Source organism: Bradysia coprophila (assembly GCF_014529535.1).
Source record: "Bradysia coprophila strain Holo2 chromosome IV unlocalized genomic scaffold, BU_Bcop_v1 contig_84, whole genome shotgun sequence".
Taxonomy (NCBI): Eukaryota; Metazoa; Arthropoda; class Insecta; order Diptera; family Sciaridae; genus Bradysia; species Bradysia coprophila.
Window position 1 is genome coordinate 352,570 of NW_023503376.1, and position 17,871 is coordinate 370,440.

General features: G+C 37.9%; 1 protein-coding gene and 2 long non-coding RNA genes across 4 annotated transcripts; 1 reads left to right on the forward strand and 2 right to left on the reverse strand.

Moving 5' to 3' along the window:
- Nucleotides 1–6,218: 6,218 nt before the first annotated feature.
- Nucleotides 6,219–8,436, reverse strand: LOC119072687. 2 transcript variants are annotated; one of them, XR_005086904.1, is made up of 3 exons: nt 8,216–8,436; nt 7,834–8,138; nt 6,219–6,482 (listed from the first exon to the last, which is right to left on the reverse strand). It is a non-coding gene; the product is annotated as an uncharacterized LOC119072687 (long non-coding RNA). The 2 variants fall into 2 exon arrangements; XR_005086903.1 differs by lacking the exons at nt 7,834–8,138; nt 8,216–8,436 and adding an exon at nt 6,737–6,801.
- A 2,231-nt stretch (nt 8,437–10,667) lies between these two features.
- LOC119072678 (chitinase domain-containing protein 1) lies at nt 10,668–12,883 on the forward strand. The gene is made up of 6 exons (XM_037177952.1): nt 10,668–11,081; nt 11,615–11,792; nt 11,858–12,061; nt 12,128–12,289; nt 12,345–12,582; nt 12,644–12,883. Exons 1-6 carry the CDS (start codon nt 10,797–10,799, stop codon nt 12,783–12,785), a joined length of 1,209 nt encoding a protein of 402 aa, XP_037033847.1. The 5' UTR covers nt 10,668–10,796; the 3' UTR covers nt 12,786–12,883.
- Nucleotides 12,884–16,978: 4,095 nt separating this feature from the next.
- On the reverse strand, nt 16,979–17,641 carry LOC119072685. The gene is made up of 3 exons (XR_005086901.1): nt 17,256–17,641; nt 17,091–17,193; nt 16,979–17,031 (listed from the first exon to the last, which is right to left on the reverse strand). It is a non-coding gene; the product is annotated as an uncharacterized LOC119072685 (long non-coding RNA).
- Between the last annotated feature and the right edge of the window lie 230 nt (nt 17,642–17,871).

The following is a 17,871-nucleotide window of genomic DNA, read 5'->3' on the forward strand; positions in this document are numbered from 1 at the left end:
TATTTTGAGACCATGAGACTACGTATTTAGAGCTTTGAGACTTTCAATTTTTGCAGAGGCTCGGTCATCAATGCATGAAGGTCACAGAAATTTTAATATTCAAATTACACGTGCCCGTAAAGAGGTATAATAAGATGATAAACGGATCAAGTCCAATGTTATTCGAAATGTCAAAAATCATCCGCAGAGACCCTAACCTAAAAATATGTGCAGTGGAAATGAGCAGGCCCTTTATTCAAATATAGAAAATAGAATGGTTTTCGTGGTTTTCTTGTAAAATAATGAGCCTAAACACTTATGCCATACGAGAAAAATTATAATTCCATCTTTTATACATTCGAAATCTATTAGATTTAACGTTTTTGTTGATCCGGACAGCTCAAATTTTTCAATTTTTTTCACAGAGTTGAGGTTAGGGCTCTCTATGGATGAAGGTGCAGCTGTCAGAGTTCGGGTTTACAGTTACTGGGACTTGATCTATATCAAGGTTCTGAAAGAACAGGTTAAGACACATCTGAGTTGATCACGAAGGCGGTTGACACACAAATTTTGACAAATAGATGCTATTTATTGAACATACGCAGTACAGATTGTTTGAAATGTCAACCTGATAAAAACTATTTTTTTTCTTCAAGTTGTCTGTACTGCGTATGTTCAATAAATAGCATCTATTTGTCAAAATTTGTGTGTCAGCCGCCCTCGTGGGTGTCTTAACCTGTTCTTTCAGAACCTTGATCTATATAACAGCTAAATGTCAGAATCTGTGGGTCTTGAAATATAAGAGCAGAACAAAAATGTGATAATTTCATATTTTTCAGTTCCAAATTTGACAAAATAAAGATAAAATTCATGAAAACCCAAGATAATGTTGCCGAGAAAGTACCACGTTCTTCTCGATAAAGTCTAAGAAAGACTTACTTTTTACCACTGATGTTGGGAAAATACAATTTTCAATTGAATAACGAGACTAGGCTGTATAACGTTTTTTTTTACAACAAACGCATCCAAAGTGTGACGTGACAATTTTTGCCACAAAGTTGCGAAAAGTTAATTAATTTACTCGTTGTTAAACAATATTGCTAGTTTTGAATAATTAACTCAATCGAAAAGAAAGTACAGAGTGTAATTATTTTTTGTTGAATTATGCATACTGACGTTGATAAAGCTGGTACAAAAGATATATAGAAAATCCTTAAAGTCTTAAAGTCTTAAAGTCAGATCGGCGATTCGTCACATTTTGGATTTTCTTCACACTTCGGCGATTTGTCTTCACGAAGAAAAATCGTCTAAGTGTGAAAAAACACCAAGAAAAATCGTCAGGGTGTAAAGAAACACCACAAAGACAAATTTTCAATTCTTTATATCTGAGCGTTTCTTCACTGTTTTGCCATTTTTTCTGGCGTTTCTCACTCTGTCAATTTTTCTTAAATCGGGAATCATGGTACCTTGGTAAATATTTCTATTTAAATTTCGAAAACTACTAGCCATTCATAACTTTAACCAACGCACTGTCAGTGCGTTGCTTTAACCCATAATTTTCAATTTTTCTACGCAATCTACTTATCTAATGTCCCTTATAATATTTTCATTATTTATGAACAGACTGGATTCTTTACGCATTATAGAATTGTCATTAGTAGTATAAAGTTTCTAGCACAAGTAAGTCGGCAGAGGTTAAATTCACTAATGGCTATGGTTTCATCAGAATTATGGAAGGATGGAAAAAGTAAGCTCAACAAAACTGAATCGTGTTTGTAACCAAAATAATTATGAACTTTGTGTCCAGATCAAATACTGGATTCATGGTCTTTGTTTGGGGACTCGTATACCGTTCCTCTTATTTTGGTGGCATATATCAGCTTCGTAGTGTATATAGGGCCCAAATTCATGAAAAGCAGAGCGCCATATAATTTGAAAATTGTCATCGTTTTGTACAATGCGATGCAAGTGTTGTACAATTTCTGGGCCGTGCAATCAGCACTCTTTGAACCGAGATTTTTGAAAAATATCTTCACATTTAATTGTGCACAAATGGATCCGCAGGAACGACATGACTACGATATGTTGGTGTGTTTTGGAATTTGGCATATGCTGGTGAATAAATTATTGGACCTGTTGGACACGGTCTTCTTCGTTTTATGTAAAAAACAGAGCCACGTCACTTTCCTTCACTTACAGCATCATGTTTTGAGTGCTGGGTTAATATGGCTATGTGGAAAATATTTCCTCGGACACGAATTTTCATTTGCATTCTTGTGCAATACGATCGTCCATACGATCATGTACTTTTACTATTTGGTTGCTGCGTTGGGTCCCGCATTCAAGAAATATCTTTGGTGGAAGAAATATTTGACAATTATTCAACTGGTTCAATTTGTGATTGGGGGTGCGCATGCGTTTGCATCGTTATGGTTGAGTTGTGGATATGATCATCGACTCATTTACCTTGGAATATTTATTGCTACCCTGAACTTTAGTTTGTTCTTGAAATTTTACTTCAAAACTTACAATCCAAAAAAGCAGACAATTGAATAAGTATTCTAAGAACGAACTGTAAGAAGGATTTAACTGAAATACAGGAGCTGAATATTGGTACCGAGTATATTGTTTCTTTTGATAATCCATGTCAAAACTCATATTCTGCGCCGATTAATCGCATGACTGCAAGGATCTCTATATACAATGGTTGCTTCTTATATTTTACACGCTTCATGATACGAAAACAGACGAAATCAGGCGCCGAAAGTTATCGGAAACCATTTAGTTCTCTCTGAGCAGACCTTGTAAAAATAGAAATGATGTTTTACTCGCATGCGATCTGTTATGAATTGATGTATACGAAGGCGGAGATAGCTCTGTCACTCTCTTTTGCTCTTTTTGTTTTTTCTGTTTTTCGTATCATAAAGCGTGTAAAATTGGGTTCATCACTTTTGGTCCCGATCTAATTGACTCTGCCCATCTACAATTATCACTTGAGTCTGGTAAATTGATAGAGGGTGATCATACATTTTAATCAGCCAATTCATGACGCTCATCCAGTTAACATCTCCGCTGAAACATCCTCCTTCAACTATTGATAGTTGACTATCAATATTTGATAGTTGAGAGAGAATGTTAAAGCGGAGATGTAAACTGGACGAGAGTCACGAATTGACTGATTAAAATGTATGATCCGCTCGTCCAGTTAACATCTCCACAAAAACTTTCTCCCTCAACTATTGATAGGCAACTATCAATAGTTGATAGTTGAGAGAGAATGTTTTAGTGGAGATGTTAACTAGACGAGCGTCATGACTTGACTGACAGCTAGCCCCCACATTGTTCGACATTTGACAGTTAACTATCAATAGTAAGTACAATTTTACCATAAATTTCGTAACTGAATTTATATCATAAGGAGTACTGCGATTGTAATAGCAATTACACTCAACTACGAAATGTGTGGAAATATTGCGAAAAATGGAGTTTGGGGACGTGCGAGTCGATTGCTAACGGTGGAACTTGCGATACATGTTCTGCATAAATAAAGTTCTACGAGCATGATACTTGGTTCCGTTCACTCTGTTCCATTCTCAAATGTTTTGTTAGTTTTACTGTTGAACACCCACCTACACTCACCGAAACACCGATTTACCAAAACATTACTGAATGTTAAAATTCGGCAATTTTCAATAATTTTAGTAAATTAAATTCCCAATAAATAGTCCCTGAACGAGGGTCGCTCAAGTATCCTACACTGATTAGTTGTCCTAGAGGATAATTTGCTTAAAAAAGACTTTCTATAGTTGGATGTGAATAGCTTCGGTGATATGGTGTCATCCTGCCTTGCTCGACCTTTAGGTCTTATCCACTCTATACACTGAGAGCAGTTAACTCATTTCTCGGTGCATTCCTCAATTAACCTTTTAGAAACGGGGTAGTCATCTGTTATCGATGACCAAAATGAGCGTTTTGCTCTACATTACATTCCGGGGGTAGGGTAATCTCGCACACCACACAAATTCATGGTGTGCGAGATTCACCTCTAAGTGGTGAATCTCGCACAGTCATGACTTTTCGTTACATGTCGTAAAAGGACGCATACTATGATCGCGTGTGCGAGATTCCCCGACACCACATTCCGTAAATGGGAAGATTTGTGCGGCAATAAATGGAGTAGTAGATGCTATGGTATGAAACTTGCTATGGTATGAAACCCAAAGCAAAATACTTCAAACAAATGAAGTGCCAGCAAAAGAAAACGAGTCGTCAGAACAGTCGGAGCGTTTGCTGCGTCTGAGCCCCGTACAAACCCGTACATCTATTGCGTCCGTGACCCTAGTTCGTCCGTCGCCCTACTCTTACCGTAAGCCTACTGCGCCCGTAAACGTCGGTAAAGTAAAATTCTTATGAAATGTGTACGTCTTACAAATTGCGCATAGCGCAATTACGAAGCCCCGTACGACGTTTCTTTCAAATGTAACACAAATTTCGAATTGACCTAAAATTAAGTAAGTATCATTTTCACCGCTTTATATTGATTTTACAAAAATCCAAAATGGCGGCCGACGGCCATTTTGTTAGGAGGTGGAAAGTAGTATGGCTGCTTTACATTCGTTAGTACCTTTCAAACAAAAAAAAATTGAAATTCGGTCAAAGTTTACTCGATATATTAACAAAAAACACCACCTTCACTGTACGGCCGAGTAGCCACATACAAGCTCACTCCAAGAGACCTAGCTCACGCTCCGGTAAACCGAATTCCATGAACTTTTTTTTCCCTGATTGGTACGGTCAATACCTATCTAATAAAGCAAAATCCATCTAAATACGTTCAAATTTGGCCAACCTACAAGCAAAAACGGCTTGCCGCCCTGTACCTAGTTCACACCAAGGGGTCTAACTCACGAGTCGGTCATCCAATTTTCATAAACTTTTTTTTTTGTCGATCGGTATTGTAAATACCTTTCATTTGACGTATCACTTACAAGTGTAGTGCTTAAATGTCTGGAGATATCGTCGAAAAACAGTTAGGCACTTATTGGGCCCCAGCTCCGGAAGGGCCGACCCGAATATGCCCATCTTCGAACTTAGCCTCACTATTTTGACTATCTTTCAGGGAATTTTTTTTTTTTGAAATCGGATTTGATTTACTCAAGATATCGACGTGACAGACGGACGGACGGACGGACAAAATTTTTATTGCGGATTCGTTATCTATGAACATAGGCAAACACTTTGCCCTGACCGTCTGCTTCGAATTCCATCAATTACACACGGCATCGTAATCCTATAAGCCCCTTCGTACTTCGTACGGGGCTAAAAATCTCGATACATCTGCCGTAGCTGAAAGGTTAAGATTCTTATCACCTGCAAGTGGTCTTTCGTGATGAAACTGAGTAGAAACGCAACTGGTTCCCACTGATTCTTCAAGGCATCAAATAAATAAGCTACGCAGGTCAACTCGATACATAATTTATTTTTGCTTCTTATTCTACCTTATAATACCAAATGATAAATGAGGTGAGGGTGATTTACATGGTGTATTCCGTGTCTAGATGGAATCGAATGTTCTCAACTTAGAGAGGGCAAGCTCCTACCGATTGGTAGAGGTTAAACTTGACGATGCACGAATTATCACAATTAATTTGAGCAGAAAAGATCTATCCAGTGATGACATCAAGTAAATTGAAACTACAGCTTTCGGGACTGTAGTTCTTTTCAGAATACCAGAAAAGATAAGATCTTTCGTTTTTGTAGTATAGAGTGTGTTACAGAAATCTGTTCGGAACTAAGAGATGGTTTGCTGTGCCCACAAGTGATATGACAATATTGGACCCAAATGTCCGTGTGCAAAAGCCCTAATGCAATGCAACTTTGGCAGATTCATTATTCAGCCAGCTGATCTCTGATCAATAAATCGATTAATTTTGCTTATAAGTTGCAATTCTCGTATCAGAAATCACGCGACTGGTCTGGTGGGAAATGGAAATGCAAAATACAAAGAAACTTATTCTATGAAATGGCAGCGAGAGCCAATAAATTAAAACGGAAAAAAAACATGGCAAAGTCAAAGAATGAAATCCAGTGCTGACCGATGGCAGCTGGGGTAGTATTCCCAACAGAATGAGACAGGAAATTTCTAGACTGCGGAGCTATGCAAAGAGTAGACCAGCTGATTGGTCGAAATTGTTCTTAGGTTTTTATTCATTCTCTCCAGAACAAAAACAACGAGGAAATTTAATGTTACATAGAATGTAATTCATTCCGAAAACTGACAAATGGAAAACCCAAATTCACTTAGGCGAATTCTCAAATCCGTCCGAATCAGCCAAACGTTTTTTCAGCTCCTTCACTTGAGCCTTGTAGTTTTCTAGTTCTAAAGCCAGGCTTGCCTCTCTTCCCTTGGCTTCCTCCTCGGTTTCGTTTCTCATCCTCGTACGCCTCACATTTCATTTCCAACTTCTGCAGTTGATCCGTCAAGTATCTGACCAGTTGGTCGCCTGTAAGCAAACATATACAAAATCGATCAATATAATGTAGATGTAGAATATAGTTTACTCAACGCAGTGTGCGTAAAATAGCGTACGTATCTGTTGGTGAAATGATGGAAAATGGATTTACTCGAGTGCCTGTGTCCCTCGCCCAAGGGCTCGGCGACACAACCACTCTCGTATCCATTTTCCATCATTTCACCAACAGATACGTAATCTACTATTAATGCCTCGCACGGCAGCGTAAAGTAATTACGATTCACCTGACTGTCTTTTATTACTATTGAAATGCTTTATAGAGACCATTCTTGGTTCTCTACTGTCAGATGGGGTGAATGACGTGACAGAAAAGAAACGTTCATTTTCAATTTCATACCCTTATTTTTAGTACTAAATTCGCATTAAGCTCCCGACCGGCAGCACAGAAACGAAAGCTAGCTTGACACATCAGGCTTTCAGACCCGTATATACAAAACCGCCTCATCAACCAATATAATAAAATGCGGGATTTCTGTGTCAGTTCGATGTGATTGTATGGAGATATAATCATAATTTTAAAATTGTAATGCAAACCAATCCGAAGAGTGTGGGAAAAAGGTTTTTGTAAATTTTGATGAGCATTTTTTAATGGAATGAGATGGATAATTTTCGTCCCTGATTTTGACCTGACAATAAAATGTACAGAGAGTTTAAGAGGCACCGGCACTTAGCTAAAATTTTAGCCTACATTTGCGTGTTTCGTATTTCATTTTTGTTAATATCTTTTCATCAGAATCCTTTTTGAAAAATGTACGACCGCAATTCCGACCACGAATCTGCTAGCTTTAAATAAAAATTAGTTTTGGTTGTAGTCGTTTGATCAGCTCTGAGAAAAGTGAGCAGTTTCATGAAATTTTCACAAACTGCTCATTGTTCTCAGAGCTGGTCAAATTGTTACAACCAAATCTATTTTCTGTTAAAAGCTAACACATTCGTGGTCGGAATTGCGGTCGTACATTTTTGAAAAAGGATTCTGATGGAAAGATATCATCAAAAGTAAACTAAAATCATGTATTTAAAAATCGCCCTAATGTATGCTTTTCGGAAAAGTACCGGTGCCTCTTAAAGAGAATAACAAAAAGATTGTCATCCATCGAACTCAGTTAAATTATTACCATTAATTTTCTTGTTTCTATCTTTTTTCGCTCTTTCAACCATCGAGCTCACTTAAATTAGTTGGTTTGTTTCTAGTTACCTAAATTACATACAAATTTTGACGCATCACCTACTGAGACTAGTTGAGTAACTGGTCATTTTCTTCTCTTTTACGCTCTTTTAACATTGTATACCGACGCGGAAAAAGATTCTTCGAAGAACTTACCAGGGCGCTGCTCTTGCCGAACGATAAAACAATAAAATTGAATTACTGGATGCGGACTGCTTGGGAAGCCATTGAATAAGTTTTCAGAAACTTTTTGCTTGCCTCAATATTGTCATATGAGTTACCAATCGTTTTCTCTTTCACCTAGTCTTTCAGTCACCTAGTTTCCCCTTACTTGTTGCAGAGAGAGCGAAAACACTAGTTTTTTGAGCATCCAGAAGAAACGCCAATTTTCCAAATTTGTCTCATTTATTGAACAATGTGTAATGGTACGTAAATTGAACGTTAATGGCACGCTAAAAAACCTATTGAATCAAACACAAATCATCAGAATCTATGCGAATCTACGCCAGAAAATGGCGAAAAACAACCGCTTTCTTACATCTAGTATTCGACGCGTACAACTTCTCTCAGTACAACGTAATAAAAATGACCGATAATTCTACTTTATACACAAACAAACTAGAAAACGTATACCTCGGTCAGTGGTATGAGAACGAATGACTAAACACGAAAAGACCATTAACTTCCGAGTGTTAAAAATTGTGTCATCTGGCAATGTAAGAACACTACGTTGTCGATCGCGTTTGTTTATCAAATTGAATGTTGCCAACGCGAGCAAACACGCAGCGGGCATTTTTAACATTACTCTGTACGCTTAGTTTCGAATTTATTACAGAAAAAATTCTTTAAATTCGTTACAGATTCTGCTTCGAGCAGTTTTACTTGAACGTTGGTTATGTAAGCGGCAACAAAAACAATCTATAAACTCTGGCTCTCGGTAATGTGCTACTGTAGTATAAGACCTATACAGGAAAATATGTGTTAAAACCAATGAAGTAGAAGATTTTGTAGATATCATCTAGACCCAAGTTTTGGGAAATTGGAAAATTGGGTCGTGTGCTGAAATAGTATGTTGTGTTACAAGTATTGTAATGTTGATTTTTTCAGCACTAGACCCAAGTTTTCCTTACGAGCGGAGCGAGTAAGGAAAATTGGGTCGTGTGCTGAAAAAATCTCATTACAATACGTGTAACACATCATGCTTTGTGCCAACCGAGAATTGAAATAGACAAATGTCCAAAAAATCATAATTTTCATTGTAAACAATCACTCTTCAAATTTGATCGATCGCATTGCTTTGCATTTTATAAAACGAATGCTGTTATAACTCATATAAATTCCACATCAACACTGCTTTGAGTGTTGAAATATCCCATCAAACTGATGTGGAAATTTTGGTCATTTGGACAATCTAGTTATCGATATGGAAATTCGTCGTATTTCAATTCTAAGTGGTACAAATAATATTTTACATGCTTTTGTTTTCCCTAGGGTCGAAAATGGCTTATTACATACCTGGGTAAAACAATGGTTTAGGTCTCAAAAGTCCTGTACTGAATTTTACATCGTAGTGTTTGAAACATGAAAAGTACGGTTTTCGACCCATGTAGCATGTAAAATCCATTACATTACTCGGGATAAAAGTTGAAAAGTCTCGTTGTCGTGTGTTTATTGATGAATTATAAAACCAATAAGCCCCTATTCGGCACAATAGTACGTGTAATTACCTTTCTAATGACACCCCACACGTACGGAGCGTGTCACTGGAGAAATTTTTGTAAGAAAAGTGCAAGTTTTCGGTTTTTGATGACATCTCGCTAGCCACACAAGCTTTGAAGAATTTTTTTAAAAGTTGTTTTACTTTCTAGGGTCGAAGTCCTTTCTAGGCACATATAAAAAATTCCACTAGAAAATGCGTCCGATTTCGGTAGGCTGTTTTTCAAAAGAATTTCTCTCCACTGATGAGATCTAAAAGGCCTGAACACAATAGTTATTTATGACATCGAGTGCGAAATAGTATGTTGTGTTACAAGTATTGTAATGTTGATTTTTTCAGCACTAGACCCAAGTTTTCCTTACGAGCAGAGCGAGTAAGGAAAATTGGGTCGTGTGCTGAAAAAATCTCATTACAATACGTGTAACACATCATGCTTTGTGCCAACCGAGAATTGAAATAGACAAATGCACAAACATTCAGAATTTTCATTGTAAACAATCACTCTTCGAATTTGATCGATCACGTTGCTTTGCATTTTTTTTAAACGAATGCTGTAATAACTCATACGAATTTCATTTCAACACTGGTTTGAGTGTTGTAATAAGCCATGAAAACGGGTGTTGTAATTTTGGACATTTCAATCTAGTTATCGATATTGAAATCCGTCGTATTTCAATTCTCGGTGGCACAAAGTACTTTATGCACTGTAGTGCGCAAATATTCATTTTGCGTGCGTAAACATGCATTCGAAGAAGTGTAAAATTGCTACAGTACAAAAAATCTTGTTGCTAACTTGTGCCTAAACTGGAATTTTGCGCATACGATGTGTTGTCAACCTCGGCTTCGCCTCGGGTTGACAATTGTCACATATGTTGCGCAAAATTTCCATTTAGGCACATGTTAGCAAAATAGCTATTATTAGGCTCTAGATGTGTTATTATGACACGAGGCCGTGTGTCATAATACACATCGTAAACCTACAGTAATTGAAAAACTGAACACGAAACGATCAATTTATAGTCGGTTTCCAATGGAAACTTTCCATCTGAATTTTCTTTGTTCGATTACACTCAGACTTCGGAATGTTACAGCAGAAAAACCAAAATACCAGGAGAAAAACATTTTATTTTGTGTTCGAGTTTGTTTTTCAAATAAACGGCTGTTTTCCTCATAGGCGGCTCCATCTATGCATAAGTACAAACACCATAGAGTACGTTACGGCAGTTACGTTATCTGCATTCATTGTCGCACACACACACACATACATTAAAATCAGCTGTTGTGACAGCAAGCAATAAAAACAGTCAAAAGATAAATATTTTGTACGTTGAAACATTTCGATTGCATTCAGTCATCATCAGAAAAAAAGGAAATAAAAATTCGCCGGCAAAGTGTTATCAAAATGAAACCGAATCTTTCGACAGGAATTACTGTTCTTCTCTCTTGTGTCTTATTGTGTGAAGTTCATTGTACTCTATCGCCGTCAAACAAATCAAAAAAAGGATCGAAAACAGGCAAAGACAAAGACTTCAAGATTAAACTCGGACCGCAACAGTTCAGTGTATTTGACCGAAATCTCATCGAAGATGAACCGTCGGCAAGGGATATTTTAGTGGAGAGTGGCTCTTATTATGAGGAAACCGAAAATCGATTGTTCAACGGCACTGTTCTTGGTTATGTTACGTCGGTATGTTGTGTTGTTGATTGTTTATCATCGGATTTGCATTTCCACATTTTTTAATGACATGGCTTGAGAAGGGTTTACAGCTTGAATGTAGTCTGTCAGATTTGTTGGCGCAATGGATTTTGAAATCGCAGATGATTAAGTAGTAACAAAATCGACGTTCAGACCACCGGTCCACTTTTAACACAATTAAGTTTCTCTGACGGTTTCGAACAGACTTTTGATTTGTTTTCAAGATATTTGTCTTGAACTTTATAGGACTGATATGAGTCTGTTGGGATCAAAAGTCGGTCTTTTCCATCTGTCAAAGTGACGTTTTAAACGTCAAACTAAAAAATATGAAAACTGATCCCAAAGTCGTTAATTTTTCTTCAATTCTACTTCAGCAAAGGAATTGAAGAAATTTTCTTCAAGAAAAATTAACGACTTTGGGACCAGTTTCCATATTTTTTAGTTTGACGTTTAAAACGTCACTTTGACAGCTGAAAAAGACCGACTTTTGATTCCAACAGACTCATATGTCTGATCAATTCCAGTGGAACAATCATGGCTACGATGTGGCAAAGATTTGGGGACCAAAATTCGATATAATCTCACCCGTTTGGCTACAAATTGTTCGTCTGCCGAATGGCGACTATCAGATGAATGGCGAACATGACGTCGATTCGGGTTGGCTGAAGGACGTTCGAAACGCCGCTCATAATAAGAATAAAAGTGCGTAAAAAGCACGGGGAAGTGGATGGTGCAGGGAAATTAATTTCCTTTCGAAATCATTTCAGTCACACCTCGAGTCCTGTTCGAAAAATTCTCCGACAAGGATTTTTCCAAGCTTCTCACGTACGAAAAGGAACGGACAACCGTCATATCACTCATCGTAAAAACATGTCAAAAGCACAGATTCAATGGAATCGTGTTGGAAATTTGGTCTCAATTAGCAGCTCGAGTTGAAGACAAACATCTCATTGATTTTGTAACCGAAATTGGTATGTAGTGCGACCGGTTCAGTACAATCAGTCTTAATCACTACTTACCAAACACAAATCTTGCAGCTAAAACCCTACGTAGCCATAACATGGAAACAGTTCTAGTCATTCCGCCCTTCCGCAAGGAGATGTACGATTTATTCTCCAAGCAACACTTCGATACGCTTTACCCTGTGATATCCTGGTTCTCGTTGATGACGTATGATTTCTCCAGCATTCAACGACCAGGTCAACCATTTAATTTTTGCACCGACCGTTGTGCTAACGAAATGTTTTATTCCAGGCGCAAACGCACCCCTAAAATGGATGAGAAATGCTGTCGAGCACATATGCCCGGATTCGTCTCCAAATTTGTCAACGAGACGAAGTAAAATCTTACTCGGCCTGAATTTGTACGGAAACGATTTTACGCCGGATGGTGGCAGTGCGATCATTGGTCATGAATATTTGAACTTTTTGAAATATGTTAAGGGGCGCCTCAGCCTAGACGAAACAAATTCGGAGAATTTTTTCGAAGTCAAGTAAATGCCTTGATTGCCTGATCGGCTAATCCAATCGAGAATGTAAATGTGTAAATTGCAGGACTCCGACTGGTCGACACATTGTGTTTTATCCGACACTCTATTCCGTTCACGAAAGAATTCAACTGGCGAGAGAGCTTGGCACTGGAATTTCTCTGTGGGAATTGGGACAGGGTCTTGATTACTTCTACGATCTATTCTAGTTTCTAGTTTTGTTATTAAGTTTTAACGTTTGCAGCACATTTGTCATTTACAGCTATGAGAGACACGCGAGAAAAGTAAAAGTTTTTAAAAGTTGAAATTTGTTGGTTGAAATTAATTGAATGGAAACGCAACCATTGCGAGCTCAAGAAAACCACAAAATTGTCTACGGTGTCTCCTACTGGAGAAGATTCTGTAATTTCGCTCGCGATTTGAATAGAAAATGTTTACTCTACACGGTAGGGGATACGATACTATGAAAAAATATTTATTTGTTCAACGGATGAAGAAACGTTGGAAATTGCATCTCGCTACGCTCTCACCACAATTCACCCGAGAAAATTCAATTTTCAACTTTCTTCCCGATGTCAACAGAGAGTTTTTCACAACAAAGGCTTCCAAAGTTTCAGCGGAGGGTAGAAAATGATACTCACCGGCGTTGTCAAAAATTCCTTTTCTGGCAAATGAAAAAGCGATTTTCCTCTCGGAAAAGCAGTTTTTATGAAAAATTTAAATTTAAAAGTCGATTATCTCCCCAAAATAGAAATAATCTTTCTTGTTCTGCTAAAAGTCAACGAATGCGATGAAAAGTTCTTTGTATGGATCTTCGATGAAGCCGTGAAAGATCTATGTCTCGAATTTCCTGTTAAAACAGATCAATGTGAACACTAAATCTCAGCCGACTGAAGCTCACACCACTCACTTGAAATAGACGGTGCAACACTCTTTCAGAATGGCAAACAACAACATTGCTAAATTGTTCTGTGTCTTTGTCCTCATCAAATTGCATCGGTGGTGGCTTTACAATCGGTTCCAATTGGAACGTCGTCAAAGATGGAGAGTGCCTAATGTCCGTTGGATGTGTCCTCCACCTCGCCGACTACCACGACCCTAATGTTTTCTAGGAATAAATTTAGAAATTATTTACTTTATCAATAAGGCGCATCAATTTGAGTGTAACTTTCATGTACGATGTCCTCACCGAACGAATTGACGCTCCCGAGCTGAAGTCTAAGATAAACATTCGACGACCTGCCCGCGATCCTCTCTCGTATGAATTTCTGCAAATCGACCGACACCGAACCAACTGCGGATTATATGAACCAGTCAATTATATGAGCATGATCTTCAATCGATTCGCACATTTGTACGACAGATCAACCTCTAATTTCGTAATCGCATTTGTGCCATGGAGCTACCAGAGCAGGCATGAGCGCCGACGGGGAAACCTCGGCGGCGGCTAACCGAAAAAAATTTCTCGGAGGCGGCGAAAAAGTCGGCTTGAGCCGGGTTAAAACGGCTCGGCTGGAGGTTCCTTTTAACTTTTTTTCAAAATAAAAACGTTTAGATAAATTCATGGAAAATGAACTAGTAAGCATGAAAATGAAATTGTACGGAAAGCGAAAATGTAGGTAGATTAGGTTATTCAAAGTGCAAGTGGAACTGGTCTTACAAGCAAGTCTCTAAGTCTAAGGTTCACTAACACGTCAAGTTTTATTGCCTCAAAACTTGAACTAAATGGAAAATCATGCTCCGGTACACTCATTTAACTCATTAAGAAAATGGTTTTCGAGAAGAAATCGAAAGCTCACGAAAATCAAGTAAAAATTGAAAAGAAAAAAAAATCGAGAAAACTCGCAAAGATCGATAAAGTTTTCTCAAATTTGTGAATTAACTGATTGTGCGCCTTCGGCTCGTTCCGCAAAGGTCATACTTGCCAAAACAACAAACTTAGAAGCGAGGACGTAATATACCATTCTGGAAAATTCATGAAAATTCATGAAAATTTTCAAAATTTTCTTAATTTTGAAAAAAAAAATTCAAAATGTACTTGAGCTGCTTAGGATCAACAGGAATCTCGGTTTTCCAAATTATTTCACCCATTCACCTTTCGAAATCTTTATTTCATTTTCCAGCCGTTTCAAGCCGGCTTGAGCCGTGTTTTTGGCACCGGCTCGGGTGCGACGCGGCTTGCTCAAAAATGGCCGGCGGCGCTCATGCCTGTACCAGAGCGCTAGTCGTTTATTACCTACAGGATGAGCTAAGTGTTTAGCTGCCGTTTCGTTCATTGCAATTTGATTGATTTGATTTATTTGATTTGTTTTCCTCCTTTTTTTTCTTTTTTTTGTGACGAATATTTTTTTCTTCAATTGTTTGAATATGATTCTTGTTTTCATGTTTGATTTTTATTTTTCTTTTTGTCATAAATGTCAGTTGCTTTTATACTGTTGATAAATAAACAATAAACTATAAAGGAACCACATTCAGTTCGCGGATCCATCCAGCCGTTTCGGAGAACCGGCACTCATGGCCGTGCGGGACCGACGAGTCAATTTGAATACATAGACTAATTCTAAGCTAATTCGTGTTAAAAAGGCTTCCATCAACAACGTGAGCACGTAGCCAGCTAAAGTCGAAATTTCGATATTTTTAAATCGTGATATGTCCAAGATGGAGAGAGTTTCAAACTCCTTGAAAGGCGATATTGGTAGAGGATTCCATGCTCTATTAAACGCGGAGAATAATGGATTTTACAAAATTTGTCTGAATTGTACAATATTTGAAAATTTTTATTTTCACCATCCGCGGCGAAACTTGGACTCCTATGTAATACACAGGTAGACCCATCTTGCAACAAAACAATAATGCCTGATCAGCCTGCCTAAGCTTTAGAACGATACCACACTTGCCATACCAGCCTCACGACAACTATATGTTACTCTATTTGCAGTAAGGTCACTCTACGACGAAATTTTCAATTTATAATCTATCTTCAAGTGCCCGTTCCTTTAGGATGAGTGGAATTGCTTGGATTCAACTTGGATTCAATTTACTTTGCTTTGGCAACGTATGGGTTAAAGGCATCAGCAATGACGCGCCGCAACAGGATTTCATTAACCAATATGGAACGGCAAATCCTAAGAATCCTCTCCGATACAGCTAGTGACAAGCCTTCGATTGTACGTACAACCAAGAGCGATAATGCGAAATAAAACGATAGTCAAGCGAGTCATGGTGCATCGCCTTCGTTATCACCGGCATATTGAACGAAGACCAAACAACCACATTTTACGAGTGGCACGACGGTTCAAAATCAATCGGAAATTCAAAGTCGGCCGTCCATGCTTCATATGCGAAGATACACTGCGCCAAGAATCAATGAAAACAGGAACTTACTTGATGCTATGGCCAACGATGAATTCAACATGAATGAATTCACATTGCTAATTATACATTTACAATTCAGCAACAATCGTTGAAAATACTGTTGGTGAATCTCTCAGGAGATCGGATGACTTTTAATGTATTGGTGAATCTCTCAGGAGATCTTTTGAATGTGTACTCTGAACCCAAATGTTGTAGTTAGTCGGACTGTACGCCAATTGAGGGTCAGCTCCTTGTGTGATTGTCCTTTTCCACTTACCTGGTTGGCCTAGCGTAATCTAGGATGCATAGTGATTGAAATACATCGCTCGCTGGGTATAGTGAAGTCGGAGTCGGAGTGGAATTGTTATCCATTCTTCATAAATAAGTGGTTTAAGTTATTTGAAGCAATTCTCACATTAATTACGTGTATCTGGAGTTTAGATGAGTGGGGGCTCGTTGGAACGCTGAGGTCAAGTGCTTTCAGGACATGCCTAGTTTCAGAACATCCATTGATATATGATGTGAAAAATGTACAACACAAATTTGCAAAATCCATGTGACCTTTAGACGGGTACCTCACATGCAGTGCTGGTGGTTGCCCACATAACAGAGTTTTATGTTAATACACCCGCTACTCGTATAATTCACTAGCTCGAGACTATGTGAGGCCTGTTTTGAGGTTTCCTGATCCTGGCAAAGACTTTTCAAACCATAAGTAAATAATAAATAATCCCAGATGAAGTGTTTCCGATTTTAATAGGTGGATGAAGGACAAATTGAAACATTCGTTTGGTAACAACATCTTTTCGCAACTTGTTGCATAAATTACTATTTCGCACCCCTGTACGTACTTCAACCACTTGCTTACAACTTCATTTTTTTTATTTATTTTTTATTTTAATGTTAAAACTCGTGAACCTTAGTCACACAGGACAAAATGCTTTAAATATAGAAACTATGACTTCGAAGAAGACATTATTCGCGTGTTCGACAAAGAGTCCGACAGCAAGAGTGAATCAAATTTGTCGTAAGGCGGCGGAGGATTTTCTTGTATGTTCTGATAGGCTGAACAAATACACCACCAAATGTAGACGGGTAAATCTGTACGAAAAATGGTCGATTTATTCTCTGGCGTCTCAATTCTAAATCTAAATTCTTACATATGGGCAGCAATATGATTAGGATAAAGAGAGTGGCTATTCCAAAAGGCACCAACGCAATCCCGTTCAAGATAATCCACGGCAACATAAGAAAATGATTTCTCTGTAAATTTTGTGTGATCTCAATTTCACTGAAATCATCAAAAATGTTTCCAAAAATCAAACCTTTACAGCTCCTACAACCAACAAAACTGATGAAATGAAGTCTATAACTGAAGCGGTAACAATCAACCAAAACACTGCTGATCTGTCCGTTTTGTAGGTAGAGTACGGACTGCTTGTGTAACTAAGTGCGCCATTAGAATCGTCATAACCTCCCGTGTTAACGATCTCAATGAATACATCGCTACTAGCAACACCACCAGCAACAATTGTAACAAATACAACGAAGCTACGAATAATACACAGACTACCCCAGATAAATACCCCGTTACGTAATTTACAACAGAAACAGAACTGTTCCAAAGCCATTTTTCTGATTTGTATAAATTGGTCAAATGATTAATCCGTTCTTCACTGCACAAGGTTGCAAATGCTACTGCTATCGAATAAAAATACTGACGGGCAGAATATTCTTTGAATTTTGAATGTAAATTTTTGCATCTGGTTTCATCCATTCTCATTTTCCACTTCTTTGTATCGCGTACATTGTTGGGTGTTTATGATAAATAAAACAAAAGAAGAAACTTTGTTGACGATGAGATTTCGAATTGTAAATTAATGTTTCAAATTTGAGATCAACTTTGAAGAGTCTCACCCGCATGAAAGATAGTCGAAAATT